This window comes from Dendrobates tinctorius, unplaced genomic scaffold, assembly GCF_039654945.1.
Source record: "Dendrobates tinctorius isolate UK_male_01 unplaced genomic scaffold, ASM3965494v1 ptg000143l, whole genome shotgun sequence".
In the NCBI taxonomy this organism is placed as follows: domain Eukaryota; kingdom Metazoa; phylum Chordata; class Amphibia; order Anura; family Dendrobatidae; genus Dendrobates; species Dendrobates tinctorius.
The window spans coordinates 9,533,635-9,549,748 of NW_027361810.1; the positions used below are offsets into that span (position 1 = coordinate 9,533,635).

At 42.9% G+C, this 16,114-nt stretch overlaps 1 protein-coding gene across 1 annotated transcript in view; it reads left to right on the forward strand.

Moving 5' to 3' along the window:
- WNT6 (Wnt family member 6) overlaps window positions 1-15,791 on the forward strand; it is a 98,099-nt gene extending 82,308 nt beyond the window's left edge. The window contains exons 3-4 of the mRNA XM_073545420.1: window positions 2,579-2,883; window positions 8,801-15,791. Coding sequence (XP_073401521.1) covers window positions 2,579-2,883; window positions 8,801-9,262 — 767 coding nt within the window. The 3' untranslated portion in view covers window positions 9,263-15,791. The remainder of the gene's footprint in view (window positions 1-2,578; window positions 2,884-8,800) is intronic.
- Window positions 15,792-16,114: the final 323 nt, after the last annotated feature.

Here is a 16,114-nt window from a genome sequence, read left to right on the forward strand (position 1 = left end):
GACGCCTTCCTATACGTCTGATCCCTGAGTTATACCTCGCCTTAGGGGACCTGCTGAAGGTTCCCTCACAGACTGCAGACCTTTCAGAGAAGCGCTAGAACACTGGTCACCAACCTTTAACTTGCAAACTGTTGAAAAAACTACAACTCCCAGCAAGCTGTGAAATTCAATGACTGCCAGGAAATGCTGGGAGTTGTAGCTTTGCAGCAGCTGGAAAGTCTCAGGTGGATGACCACAGTAGAAAAAGAATATGTCAGATAGAGGCGGCGTCGTATAAGGGCCCGGTCACAGGTGGATTACTTTGTTTCTCAGCATGGTAGGAAAAGAGAACTTTAAAGTGACTGTCCACCCTTCATTGACCATCATTCACCATTTAGTTCTTTTTGTCTATTAATTTATCCTAGTAGTGGACTCTGCTCTGGCTTTGTGAAACAGACAAATCAACATACAAATGAATAATAAAAGTGTAGCTGCCTGCAGTCACCACTGGGGGGAGCTCAGGAAGTCACTGCATACCTGTACACATTGCAATAACACAGTATGCAGTGAGCTCCCTCTAGTGGTAACCACAGAGAAATACCATTTTATCATTAGGAGATAGTTCATACAGAGCAGAGAATTTGGAGCTTTGTATTGGAAAAAAAGTGCTAATAAATTCAAAATTTACATTAAGATATTAATAAGCACAGAATGTTGTATCTAAAAATGTCAGGCTGTTCATTGGATGATATTAAATAAATATGTATTACTTCTTAGAATGAACTTGCATTGCACTGATTATCATGTTTTAAGGCTCATTACAGGGCCATATATAAAAAAAAAACACTCGGTCAATGTCCGACCTCTGGGAATGCCACCAATTCTATGAATGAAGGGCCACAGTGCTGATTCAGTGCTGCATCCTCCTTCCCTGCACCGCAGAGCCCTGGTCTGTGCAGGAAACTACAGCCGGACCCAGATGAAGAGGTGTCAGCCTGAATCCATGCTGTGGACCCTGCTGAGGACGAGTACCTCGAAACGCGTAGATCCACACCACGGAATAATCAAATGTTTCATCCTATTGATTCTCCGCTATCCTTTATGGGATATTGACTGCCGTGCAGGAAAGCCGCCTATCTCCTTCCACTATCCTTATGGTCTATGACCCATGGTCTGCTGCAGCTGTGCAAGGGATTTCATTGTTGCATTGCAATAAAACAAGCTGAACTCACTTCCCGTGTTTTTCATCCTTTGTATCATGGGTAACACCTTATCTGCGCTATTGTTCCCCAGTTTCTTCAATAACATGACTGCAATATATTAAAAAGATAAAAACTTTGATAGGAGGAGGAGGAGGAGGACGGCTTGTTTAATATTAACTAATGACTTTTATTTTTACCTTTGTTTTGTTTTAAAGAAACAGATGCAAAAAAAACCAAAAAAAGATACATTGTGTTATATCTAGAGAGAGAACATGACGCACGGATTCTCTGTTTCTTTTGAGGGAATTTCGGAAACTTTCTGAGACACTTTTGTGGCAATAAACAAAGTGACAGATTACAGTGACTGTCATATTTCTCACCTGCCGCTCTTCACATTTGGTGGGATTAATCCTCAGCGCATGTGGTTGCAATCTGGACTATAAATGTACTATTACCTCTCAAATATTAGTGTAAATTGTAGTGCACATCTACCCCCTGCTCATCAATCCGTTCAATTCTCGATTCATCTCGGCCAAGAATGCTCCAAATTTATAAAGCGCTGCATTGCGGCCACTTTGTGAATCTGTCACATTTTGCTCCAATGAATGGTGGACTGAGATTGTTAGCTATTTCTCTTCCTAATAAGTCAGTAAAGTCTGGTAGTTTGCTCCAATACCACGCGTATATCTCTGATGACTTTGGCCCATTTATCTGCCTGCTCTTGTGTAGATATTAATAAATCTGCGCTGCTGTATTAGGTTTGCAAGAAGCGGTCCTTTAGGTAATATTCCCAATTTTTCAATTGCTCCAGACTCATCTCTCCCATCATCCAGATCTCGATTTGGATCCCCATTTGTTTTCTTCCATGAGCCACTGAAGCAGAAGTGAAATGAGACGTTTGATATTATTCTTCTTATTGCTTCCATGACGAATGTTCCGGGCGTCCGCACAAGTCGTGATTAACTGAAGACAATAAACGCTGCTGGATATAATGTCCGGGGTAAACCATGAACCCAGTCGCCGTAATTGTCACGAACGTTCATTCATTTTTGGACCGATGTGACAGATCCTATTGTCTCCCGGGGACGGCGGGGCACTTATTAGGAGATGAAGTAAGTCTAGCATTGCCTCTGACTGTATCCCGTTACCCCCTCGGTATACGGTGACTGGCAGAGCCCCCTCTCTGGCAAAACCCAAAAAAACACAAACTTATGAACATTGGCCAAGAGCGGCGGAGTGATAGCGTAACACGAGAAGATACAATTTGCAACAGTTTAGTTCCGAGCTTGTATAAATTGTATCATCATTTCCCGTCATTTGGAGTCAGCGGCCCGTGAATATTAGGAAATTTATTGGGATGTAGATCTGGAGCTAACGGTTTGTTTTCTTCCCTGCAGATATCCGGGAGACGGCGTTTGTGTACGCCATAACAGCGGCCGGCGTGATCCACGCAGTGACACAAGCTTGCAGCATGGGGGAGCTGATGCAATGCGGCTGTGAAGTGACACGGAATTGGGCGCCACCGCCACCTCTTGCCATTGGACCAGGGGCAGATGGATCCGCATGGGAGTGGGGGGGCTGCGGCGACGATGTGGAGTATGGCTACGACAAGTCAAAACAGTTCATGGATGCAAAAAGGAAAAAGGGAAAAAGCGATATACGCACCTTAATCGATCTTCATAACAATGAAGCAGGAAGGCTGGTAAGGATTCTTTTCAGTAAGAGGAGAGAGACAGAATAATGAAATCTTCAGATAATTGGGTTCCGCTCATATGTACTGCTTGGATCTTAGCTTTACTGGGTACAAAGGCAGCAATCAATCCTACACTTAACGGGAACCTGTCAGCAGGATTGTGCTCAGTGACTACAGACAGTGTCAGGTCGGCTCCGTTATACTGATTACAATGATACCTGGTGATGAAATCTGTCTTGTGGTTGTTGTTTAATCTTTATTTTTAGTTTTGAGTTAATGATTTGCTCGTACTCCTAGGCATCCTGTGGGCGGGGCTTTATGTGGGTCTCTGATTAGGCATTCATCAGTATGTCCCCTGATAGGTCAGTGATCCCTCAGTGACCTGCCCCCTAATTTATATAGTGAATACTCTATATATATTGAAAAAAAAATTAAAAATTCCCCTTCTGCAGGCAGAGTGAGGCGGCGGTGCCTGCAGTGCAGCCTGATCGCATCTATAATGTGCATTAAATGTTTTTTTTATGATAAAACTAAATTCATTAAAAAAATTGTCTCCACTAAGATGGAGCAAGCCGCGCATGTGCAGTAGCAGCTATCGGCGATCTGATAGATGCTACTGCGCCATCTTGGAGAAGACCTTTTTTTAATGAATTTACTTATTTCATCATATAAAACAATTTAATGCGCATTATACATGTGATCAGACTGCATTGCAGGCACTGGCGACTGCAGAAGGTGAATTTTTAATTTTTTTTTTTAACAATACATAGTAATTATTCTATGTAAATTAGGGGACAGGTCACTGAGGGATCACTGACCTATCAGGGGCCATACTGGTGAATATCTAATGAGAGAAGCACATGAACACTCCCCACAGCCCTGCCCACAGGCCGCACCGGAGCATGAGCATATCATTAACTCAAAGCTGAAAATAAAGATTAAACAAGAACTACAAGACGGATTTCATCACCTGGTATCAGTGTAATCTGTATAATGGCGCCAACCTGACACTGTCTGTAGTTACTGAGCACAATCCTGATGACAGGGACACTTTAAGGAAACCCCAAAGACCAAATGGCACATGGTAAGTGGAGAACCATATTTCGCTTTCCTTTGGTACCAGTTGATATTCTCCCACTATACAGTAATTTCCCACTTGCTGCACTAATAGCCATGTGAGCATTTGTATATTTTCTGTGTAATATCCCTTTAATTGCATCAACAAGCAAAATAGAGAAGTGCGATATAACATAGTGATTTATGTGAGCAGTCTGGGCAGAGCTGTCTGCGCTCGTTCCCCGCTGTCACTCACAGCCTCGGAGGAGCAGCGAGGACAATGGATTTTGGCTTCATGCTCTGAGACCTGTGGTTTCCTATCTACGATCATAGAAAAGTATTTTAATTAAAGAGCCAGGAGAAGGAAGAAGCTTCCATGAATCATGAATTAATTAGCAATGAGCGATGGATTGGGGAGGCAGAAGCAGCCATGTGGTCATGGAGAATTCCTGGGGGTGGTGGGTTCTGCCTGCAGGGGATCCAAGGTGCATTCCATAAGAGAAGCATTTAGGTGTTATCTCCCCAATCTATCTCTCCACCTCCTCCTCTGTGTCCTCTCCATCTCTCACTCCCTTTCTTCCTGTCTCTTCAGCTTTATCCATTTGCTCAATTGGCATTTGCTTTTCCTGTGCATTAAAGCACATACAGTATGTATACACACACATTGAAAAAACAGATTCACAGAAACAACAGAGTGACTGTGTACATATATTACATTGCCAACCCTCTACTAATCTGGAATTATAGTTTACGTCAGAGCTGCACTCACTATTCTGCTGGTGCAGTCACTGTGTACATACATTACTGATCCTGAGTTACATCCTGTATTATACTCCAGAGCTGCACTCACTATTCTGCTGGTGCAGTCATTGTGTACATACATTACTGATCCTGAGTTACATCCTGTATTATACTCCAGAGCTGCACTCACTATTCTGCTGGTGCAGTCACTGTGTACATACATTACATTGCTGATCCTGAGTTACATCCTGTATTATACCCCAGAGCTGCACTCACTATTCTGCTGGTGCAGTCACTGTGTACATACATTACAACCATAAAGTGACCCAAGTTTCTCACAATTGATCTCGATCTCACCAATATTAATGTGAATATATCAATAATGTAATGTATTATACTCCAGAGCTGCACTCACTATTCTGCTGGTGCAGTCACTGTGTACATACATTACATTACTGATCTTGAGTTACATCCTGTATTATACCCCAGAGCTGCACTCACTATTCTGCTGGTGCAGTCACTGTGTACATACATTACATTACTGATCCTGAGTTACATCCTGTATTATACTCCAGAGCTGCACTCACTATTCTGCTGGTGCAGTCACTGTGTACATACATTACTGATCCTGAGTTACATCCTGTATTATACTCCAGAGCTGCACTCACTATTCTGCTGGTGCAGTCACTGTGTACATACATTACATTACTGATCCTGAGTTACATCCTGTATTATACCCCAGAGCAGCACTCACTATTCTGCTGGTGCAGTCACTGTGTACATACATTACATTACTGATCCTGAGTTACCTCCTGTATTATACTCCAGAGCTGCACTCACTATTCTGCTGGTGCAGTCACTGTGTACATACATTACTGATCCTGAGTTACATCCTGTATTATACTCCAGAGCTGCACTCACTATTCTGCTGGTGCAGTCACTGTGTACATACATTACATTACTGATCCTGAGTTACATCCTGTATTATACCCCAGAGCAGCACTCACTATTCTGCTGGTGCAGTCACTGTGTACATACATTACATTACAAGCGTAAAGTGACCCAAGTTTCTCACAATTGATCTCGATCTCACCAATATTAATGTGAATATGTGTTATGGATATTGCAGACTCTCCTAACATTTGCTTTCTGCAGAGTTCGTCGGTTCTTATTATGGACAGTAGGGAACTAGGAAAGATGCAGTACCACTTCTGGCCAGAAGAGGTGTAGGGAATTCCAGTAGATGTTTGGCCAGTAGGGGCCGGGAACTTGAAATCCTCTGATTAATTCAGTCTAAGAAATTCCAGTAGAGATTTCTTATTACCTACCTGGTCAGTGTAAGGGGATGAATTTGGGGTCAGGGACTTGTAGTACTCCTTGTGGTTAGTAGGGGAATCAGGGAAGTTGCAGTATCACGTATAGCCAGCAGGGGCACGGTTACTTTAATAAGACACTTTCTGTCCCCAGCTATGATTTTTCGGTAGCGTTTGCCCCCAGATGTGACACTTTTGCACCTGACTCCATGTTCCTGTGTAGATTTCCTATCCTCCCATTTGCGCAGTTTCTCCCTGCAGACCTGATATCCACTAATCACATGAAGTGCTGTCTCCACTTGCTGTCAGCGCGGAGCTGTCTAACTGCTGACAGATCGCTGTAATATCCCACCGTCAGCACTTTGCTATTCCAGAAACACAACCGTTCCAACATGTGGCTTCTGCTACTAATTCCTAAAATAATACCGTATTTCCCTATTGTTTATTGGTTTTAAAGGACACTTACCCGATGGAAAATGATAACCCTCATCATCCGCGGTGGCAGGAATCCTTACTGGATTGAATGCTGACGTCAGAAACCTCATAAGTCGCTGGTGATATATGGTCTCTAGGAAGTTTCCACACTTTCTAAAAGAGATAGATAAGATATATCACCTCCAGATGTTCCATATTAACACCGTCCATCAGCAATAAGCGTCGCAGTAATTCACAGCGGCACTCTGCAGCGAAGAAATATCCCCCCCTCCAAGGTGGGACCACCCGTGATCAGAAAGCTGCATGATACTACAAAATGTTCATCTATCTATTATCTATCCATTATCTATCTATTATCTATCATCTATCTATTATCTATCTATCTATCATCTATCCATCATGTGTGTAGACATCTTATCATCCCATATATACCATCACTCCCCCCTGCAGACCTGACACTATTTTGTCTAGATACAGGTTGAGTAGCGGCACTTGGCACGGTACCTGAACCCCTTGAGGCCGTTGCTTTTTTAGGCAGAGTATTTGTATGTCAGGATAATTGTAGGTTGAGAATTGTTTCGACTTGTTTGACTGATATTATATATAGAGCAGTGATTCAGCGTTCCAGATAAAGATACAAATCTTTATCTCATGGCAGTAAAGTATGCCGGGAAATGGAGCCAGGAAGGAAGTGAGGGTGATAGTATTCTCCAGGAATCAGGTCAACAAGTGCCCTGTTGTAAGACTACTGGGTAACACTCATTGAGGGGCACAAAAAAGGAATGAATATGTGGCAGCCTCAAGGACTGGTGACATGGCCAAAAACCTCTGAGAACCTGAAAAACTGTGCAAATGATAAAAAATACCAAGAGCTGCACTTACTATTCTGCTGGTGCAGTCACTGTGTACATACATTACATTACTGATCCTGAGCTACCTCCTGTATTATACCCCAGAGCTGCACTCACTATTCTGCTGGTGCAGTCACTGTTTACATACATTACATTACTGATCCTGAGCTACCTCCTGTATTATACCCCAGAGCTGCACTCACTATTCTGCTGGTGCAGTCACTGTGTACATACTTTACATTACTGATCCTGAGTTACATCCTGTATTATACTCCAGAGCTGCACTCACTATTCTGCTGGTGCAGTCACTGTGTACATACATTACATTACTGATCCTGAGTTACCTCCTGTATTATACCCCAGAGCTGCACTCACTATTCTGCTGGTGTAGTCAATGTGCACATACATTACATTACTGATCCTGAGTTACATCCTGTATTATACTCCAGAGCTGCACTCACTATTCTGCTGGTGTAGTCAATGTGCACATACATTACATTACTGATCCTGAGTTACATCCTGTATTATACTCCAGAGCTGCACTCACTATTCTGCTGGTGCAGTCAGTGTGTACATACATTACATTACTGATCCTGAGTTACATCCTGTATTATACCCCAGAGCTGCACTCACTATTCTGCTGGTGCAGTCACTGTGTACATACATTACTGATCCTGAGGTACATCCTGTATTATACCCCAGAGCTGCACTCACTATTCTGCTGGTGTAGTCACTGTGTACATACATTACATTACTGATCCTGAGCTACCTCCTGTATTATACCCCAAAGCTGCACTCACTATTCTGCTGGTGCAGTCACTGTGTACATACATTACATTACTGATCCTGAGCTACCTCCTGTATTATACCCCAGAGCTGCACTCACTATTCTGCTGGTGCAGTCACTGTGTACATACATTACATTACTGATCCTGAGTTACATCCTGTATTATACCCCAGAGCTGCACTCACTATTCTGCTGGTGCAGTCACTGTGTACATACATTACTGATCCTGAGCTACCTCCTGTATTATACCCCAGAGCTGCACTCACTATTCTGCTGGTGCAGTCACTGTGTACATACATTACATTAGTGATCCTGAGTTACATCCTGTATTATACTCCAGAGCTGCACTCACTATTCTGCTGGTGCAGTCACTGTGTACATACATTACTGATCCTGAGGTACATCCTGTATTATACTCCAGAGCTGCACTCACTATTCTGCTGGTGCAGTCACTGTGTACATACATTACTGATCCTGAGGTACATCCTGTATTATACCCCAGAGCTGCACTCACTATTCTGCTGGTGCAGTCACTGTGTACATACATTACATTACTGATCCTGAACTACCTCCTGTATTATACCCCAGAGCTGCACTCACTATTCTGCTGGTGCAGTCACTGTGTACATACATTACATTACTTCTGGAATTTTACCTCCTCCTTACTCGGACAGTTTTGTGTGATAATTACCACTATGTTATTTGTGTTGCTCATTTCTGGTGCTTCTTTGCTTTTGCTGCAGGCAGTGAAGAATTACATGAGGACAGAGTGTAAATGCCACGGTCTCTCCGGTTCCTGCACCCTGCGCACCTGCTGGAAGAAGATGCCGCACTTCAGGGAGGTGGGAGATCGGCTACTTGAGAGATTCAATGGAGCCTTTAAGGTTATGGGTGGGAACGACGGCAAAACAATTATACCGGTCGGACACAATATCAAACCCCCCGACAAACAAGACTTGATTTATTCTGCTGACTCGCCCGATTTCTGTCAAGCCAACCGAAAAACCGGTTCCCCGGGGACACGGGGTCGTGTTTGTAACAGCACCGCCCTGGACGTTGGGGGTTGCGATCTGCTCTGCTGCGGCAGGGGGTATCGGGAGGAGACTGTGGTGGTGGAGGAGAGCTGCCTGTGCCGCTTCCACTGGTGCTGTGTCGTAAACTGCAATAAATGCACTGTGAAAAAAGAGCTCAGTATGTGCCTCTAAGACGGACTGCAAAGAGAAGGGAGCCCCGAATCCGCCCCGCTGTCCTCACACGGAGGCACCTGGACGTCGACCTAGGACTCAGCATAGACACCCCCTCTAAGAACAGAGCCGGGAAAAATTGTCAGCTCTGAGACTGCAATGGTCACATATCTGCGCCTCAGCAGATGAATGTGGATACGCTTCAAGGGTGCGTCCTCAAGAATTGACTGAGTAGGGGGCAACAAAGCAGTATCATTCTATAGATAATATATATATGTATGTATGTATGATTGTAAACATTTACAGGAGCATAATTACGGTATTACCACTAAACGCAGGGCAACTGTCACATAATCCTACAGAATTCATCCTCGAGTCGGTCTTTGGGAGCTGGACCCTACACAGATACCATATTATTTGGTGTACCTAGTCCGGACCCCCCCTTCTGCCTCTCACACTACATCTGGGATGACCTCAATATGGACAGCAAAGAAAGGGAATGTTACAGGGCTGATGTTTGGTACTGCGGAGGTTCATTAGAGTCCTGATCAGCAGATGTACCCAAATCCACCATGGTGGAGGGTCCACACAAGGCTTGATCATCAAATGCACAGAGCACCTCCATGATGGGGGTCCGTATATGTCCTAATACTTGGTGTATTGGTCTCCTCTTCAGTGGAGGTCCACAGGAGTCCTGATGAGCAGATGTACCGAACTTCTTCATGATGGGAGTCCATATATGTCCTAATCCTTGGTGTATCGATCTCCACCACTGTGGAGGTCCACAGCAGTCCTGATGAGCAGATGTACCTATCTCCTCCATGATGAGGGTCCATATATGTCCTAATCCTTGGTGTATCGATCTCCACCACTGTGGAGGTCCACAGGAGTCCTGATGAGCAGATGTACCTATCTCCTCCATGATGGGGGTCCATATATGTCCTAATCCTTGGTGTATTGAGGTCCACAGGAGTCCTGATGAGCAGATGTACCTATCTCCTCCATGATGGGGGACCATATATGTCCTAATCCTTGGTGTATTGATCTCCACCACTGTGGAGGTCCACAGGAGTCCTGATGAGCAGATGTGCATAACTCCTCCATGATGGGGGTCCATACACTAGTGGCCAAAACTGTGGATACACTTCAGATTTGTCATTTTTTAAAGTTTTTAGCATGTAATCATGCAAAGTGTTTATAACAATAATACCACAAGTAGTCTAAGGTAGATTAGAACACCTCTACATAGAAAAAAAGGTTACCATAATACAAAATTCATTACTTCTATAAGAAGAGCCGAATGGCCGAATCAAAATATCACATCCTAATATGTTAATTTCATGCTATCCCTATATCAGCTTTGCATCTCCTTGGCATTGATTCAACAAGACTTCTCAGGTTCTCTGTGGTTATAACATTGTACAAGGACCTGATAACAGCTGCAGTCAACGCCTGTTTGTTGCTCGGTCGCTTACTAGAAACCAATCGCTTTACTCTTGACCACAGATTTTCGATAGAGTTGAGATCAGGACTGTTTCCTGGCCATGAAAGCACAGAAATTAGTTTGCTTTCAAACCATTTTAGACATCGCATTGCAGTGTGACATGGTGCTCCATCCTGTTGAAAAATAAATAATTTCATTTCGATCTGTTCCTTGCCAAGGGCACAAATTGATTGGATGAGCTTTGGTTCAAGGATATCATGAATATATTTCGAAGAATTTACTGTTCCTTCAAGGACCTGTATTCTCCCAATTCCATGCCAGGACATATAGCCCCATATCATAACACTCTCAGGATGCTTCATTGCAGCTGTCATACACTCTATTGGCCTTCTCCGAACATAACGCTCACCATCATTACCAAAAATTGATATTCTCATTTCATCGCTCCAGATTACTTTCTTCCAATCTTCAGTTGTCCAGTTAAGATGTTCTTTGGCCCAGGAAATTCTCTTACTTCTCTATTTAAGATTTAGGAATGCCTTTTTCCTACGTGTTCGTACTTTCAAACCGGCATCAAGTAATCGGCGATGTACTGTTCTATCCGAAACCGAAACTCATCCATCGTGCAAGAACTGGTTGAGTTCCTTGTCTGATGCTCATCTGTTTTGCAAGGCTAACCTAACAATTCTTCTGTCTGTTTTTGGAGTTGTTGCCTTTTTCCTTTCCTGTCTTAGTTTTGAAGCTGCAACTATCAGCAAAATGTGAACACAGCTTTTGCACTCGAGAAGCAGTGACTCCAACACCCATCTGCCTAGCAGTTTCTCTGAAACTGTATCCCTCCTTCCTCAAAACAATAGCCGTAGCTCTCTTTTTTGGAGACCTATCAGACCTCTTTGTGGCTATCATGATTCAAATCTAAAAAAAAAAACAATCATTCAGGAGTTTGTGAGCTCAAAATAGACATTTATAATTATTCAGCTAAAAATTTAAATTTGAATATTAATATAATACAAGTAACAAAAATTCTCAATAGTTTGTAAAGAAACTAAAGCCCGTGGGACCTATACTGAAAGGATCAAGTGACTGTATCATTAAAACACTATTTTTAATTTAATGCTGACATAAAGAAAAGTTAGCATATAACTAAAAATTTATGAATTTCTTGTCAAAATTATAAAAACTACCGACGAAATATCAATAACAAGTCTCCCGATATCTTTAGTAACAGATTGCGTGCCTGGGCTATAAATATAACTACGTAATGAAGCATGTAAGATCGCTGAAAGTTCCAGAAGCCTCGAACATTATTAAAAACTACAAGTGTATCCACAATTTTGCTCACTAGTGTATATGTCCTAATCCTCGGTGTATTGATCTCTTCTACAGTGGAGGTCCACAGGAGTCCTGATGAGCAGATGTACCTAACTACTCCATGATGGGGGTCCATATATGTCCTAATCTTTGGTGTATTGATCTCTTCTACAGTGGAGGTCCACAGGAGTCCTGATGAGCAGATGTACCTAACTACTCCATGATGGGGGTCCATATATGTCCTAATCTTTGGTGCATTGATCTCCTTTACAGTGGAGGTCCACAGGAGTCCTGATGAGCAGATGTACCGAACTCCTCCATGATGGGGGTCCATATATGTCCTAATCTTTGGTGCATTGATCTCCTTTACAGTGGAGGTCCACAGGAGTCCTGATGAGCAGATGTACCGAACTCCTCCATGATGGGGGTCCATATATGTCCTAATCCTTGGTGTATTGATCTCCTCTACAGTGGAGGTCCACAGGAGTCCTGATGAGCAGATGTACCTAACTACTCCATGATGGGGGTCCATATATGTCCTAATCCTTGGTGTATTGATCTCCTTTACAGTGGAGGTCCACAGGAGTCCTGATGAGCAGATGTACAGAACTCCTCTATGATGGGGGTCCATATATGTCCTAATCGTTGCTGCATTGATCTCTTCTACAGTGGAGGTCCACAGGAGTCCTGATGAGCAGATGTACCTATCCTCTCCATGATGGGGGTCCATATATGTCCTAATCCTTGGTGCATTGATCTCCTCTACAGTGGAGGTCCACAGGAGTCCTGATGAGCAGATGTACCTAACTCCTCCATGATGGGGGTCCATATATGTCCTAATCCTTGGTGTATTGATCTCCTTTACAGTGGAGGTCCACAGGAGTCCTGATGAGCAGATGTACCTAACTCCTCTATGATGGGGGTCCATATATGTCCTAATCCTTGGTGTATTGATCTCCTCTACAGTGGAGGTCCACAGGAGTCCTGATGAGCAGATGTACCTATCTTATCCATGATGGGGGTCCATATATGTCCTAATCCTTGGTGTATTGATCTCCTTTACAGTGGAGGTCCACAGGAGTCCTGATGAGCAGATGTACCTAACTACTCCATGATGGGGGTCCATATATGTCCTAATCCTTGGTGTATTGATCTCCTTTACAGTGGAGGTCCACAGGAGTCCCGATGAGCAGATGTACAGAACTCCTCTATGATGGGGGTCCATATATGTCCTAATCTTTGGTGCATTGATCTCTTCTACAGTGGAGGTCCACAGGAGTCCTGATGAGCAGATGTACCTATCCTCTCCATGATGGGGGTCCATATATGTCCTAATCCTTGGTGTATTGATCTCCTCTACAGTGTAGGTCCACAGGAGTCCTGATGAGCAGATGTACCTAACTACTCCATGATGGGGGTCCATATATGTCCTAATCCTTGGTGTATTGATCTCCTTTACAGTGGAGGTCCACAGGAGTCCCGATGAGCAGATGTACAGAACTCCTCTATGATGGGGGTCCATATATGTCCTAATCTTTGGTGCATTGATCTCTTCTACAGTGGAGGTCCACAGGAGTCCTGATGAGCAGATGTACCTATCCTCTCCATGATGGGGGTCCATATATGTCCTAATCCTTGGTGTATTGATCTCCTCTACAGTGGAGGTCCACAGGAGTCCTGATGAGCAGATGTACATAACTCCTCCATGGTGGGGTTCCATATATGTCCACATCCTTGATGTGTTAAGCCCACGGGAGTCCTGATAATCCAATGTACCCAGTTTCTCCATGTGAGTCCTAATCTTAGATGTGAATAGCTCTTCCACAATTGATGTCCACAGAACTCCTGATCATCAGATGTCCTTAGTACTCTATGGTGGAGGGTCCCGATCTTTAAAAGGTCCAGAAAGGCCTCAAAATATTAATATTAAAGGGATGGTTTTACTATAGGCTAGCCCTTTAATGTTGAAGATGTCAAGGCATTATTTTGCCGTGGGAAGCCATGGCCAGTCAGACACTTCTCCTGTAGGGTCAAGTAGGTCATATATGGACGTCTTTGAGATCTGCTCTTACAGAAGAGACATGTGAGCAGAGGTCCCTGTGATTATTTTTTGACTACATGATCTGAGTCCCAGTCGCTTGTCCCATTTTGTAATGTAAAATGCTGCGCTGCATTCAGGTCCCCCGTGTCATTCTCCTCACTGAGCCGCCCTCTTCATACACTGTAGCCTCACAGCTCCTTTTCTTTATGCTTAGCACTTATTCTCCAGGTCGGTCTCAGAGAAGAGTCTCTGCTTTTACTGACATTTCTCGTCTTCTTCAGATCTGATAGTTTGCCTGTAAAATTCAAAATTCTGAAATCCTGTCTAGTTGCACAACGTGACCTACATGTGCATCAAAGGTGATGTTTTCTGTAAAATTGAATCATTGAATAATGAAAAGTTCTGCAACTTTCTAATATCCTTCATCAATTTATTGCCATTTTCACAATCTCTACTTACTGTCCGTGAAATAAAAATGTAAAAATTATATATATATTTTTTTTCAATCCTGGATTTGAAACAACATTGAGGCATTTAGCTTTGGTCACACTGGCATCATGGCTTCTTTCATTACCTGTGCATTGATGGAGATGACAAATCTACTGTGTAACAGAAGGAATAGTGCACCAAACTGTGCCGTCCATCAAAATGCTACAAAACTGAATAGAGCGGAAACTAATGTCAGTGTGAGGAAAGAGATAATATTTTTACAGTTTGTTGCAACTTTATCCAATCCACTGTGAGCTAAACAACCAAAAAGAGAGGATACATTTATATATTTTACCTGCAGTGAAACATTGTAACAAGACTCTCATTGGATGGATTTAACTCACGAGGATGCCGTATACTGGATATAAAAGCGGTAGAGATGGAAAAAGGTGGATAAAAAGATAATGGAAGAGAATACTCACCTTGCCGCTCACCTGTCTCGCCGCTCACCTGTCTCGCCGCCCACCGGCTTCCTCCAACAGTGGTCTCTTCTGGTCTTCCATGGAAATCGACAACCTTTTCTGTGTCTCCCTTCAAACTCCACAGACACTTCTTGCCCTGAGTGGGTCTCGAGTGATGCACTTTGTTATGTCTTGAAGTCAGGATGTCATGCCATGCGCCTCCCAAGGCCCACTCGGTGCAGAAAGTGAGGGGACAGAGTGAAAGGAGGTCAGAAGAGACCAAAGCAGGAGGAAGCCAGCAGAAGACGAGGCGGTGGCAAATCAGGTGAGCGGCGAGGCGACTATGCTATGCTTTTATTCTTTTAATCCCTTAGTTTTCTTAGTGTCTAATAGGGAACATTCAATTTGCATTTCATAAATTTGATTCGAATTTCCAGGACAAATTTGAGCAAATTGGCAAATTCAGATTTTGGCAAAACCGCTCATCACTAAATGTTGGCAAATCCGAATGTAATATGTAAGCAGTAATATTTCTATTCACTGACAGCAATGAGAAAAAGTGAAAATAATGAGAAATTGGAAGGCAAAATATAATGAGAAAGTAGCAGAAATGGAGGAACGGCCGAGATTTCTTGTCTGCGTCACATGTAATAATCTCTGGTCATTGTACAGATTCTTCATTGCAATGAGGACATGTGTGTACTATAATCTTGTATTTTTTAGTAATAAAGTTATTTAAGATGTTCTTCGCACAACTGGATGAGATCATGTAGAAAGTATAGAAAAACGAAAGGGTACAAATATTTTTGCTTTTCTATGATTAATTTTACTAAATGATATAAACTTCCCTATTCACAGCTAAAACTGCATTCAGAATTTGTCTGATTCCTTGTTACCAGAGAGCAATGCATGAGTGGAGGAAGTAACATCTAAAAATCTGTGCAAAGTGGTTGCAAATTTGTCCAACTTTTTACATAGCTTGAAACTATAAGATTTTGAATTGGAGAATTAACAGGAGGCCATTCACTGCTGCTCACAGTCACATGACTGCTAATTTCCATGCAGGATGATGGTAAATATTTACACATGATGCTCTGCAGTGATACATTGTGGAAGATAAGTAAAATAAGAAATAATAAATATTTGCCAATAATGGATAAAGAGCACAATCATCATCAACTTCTATG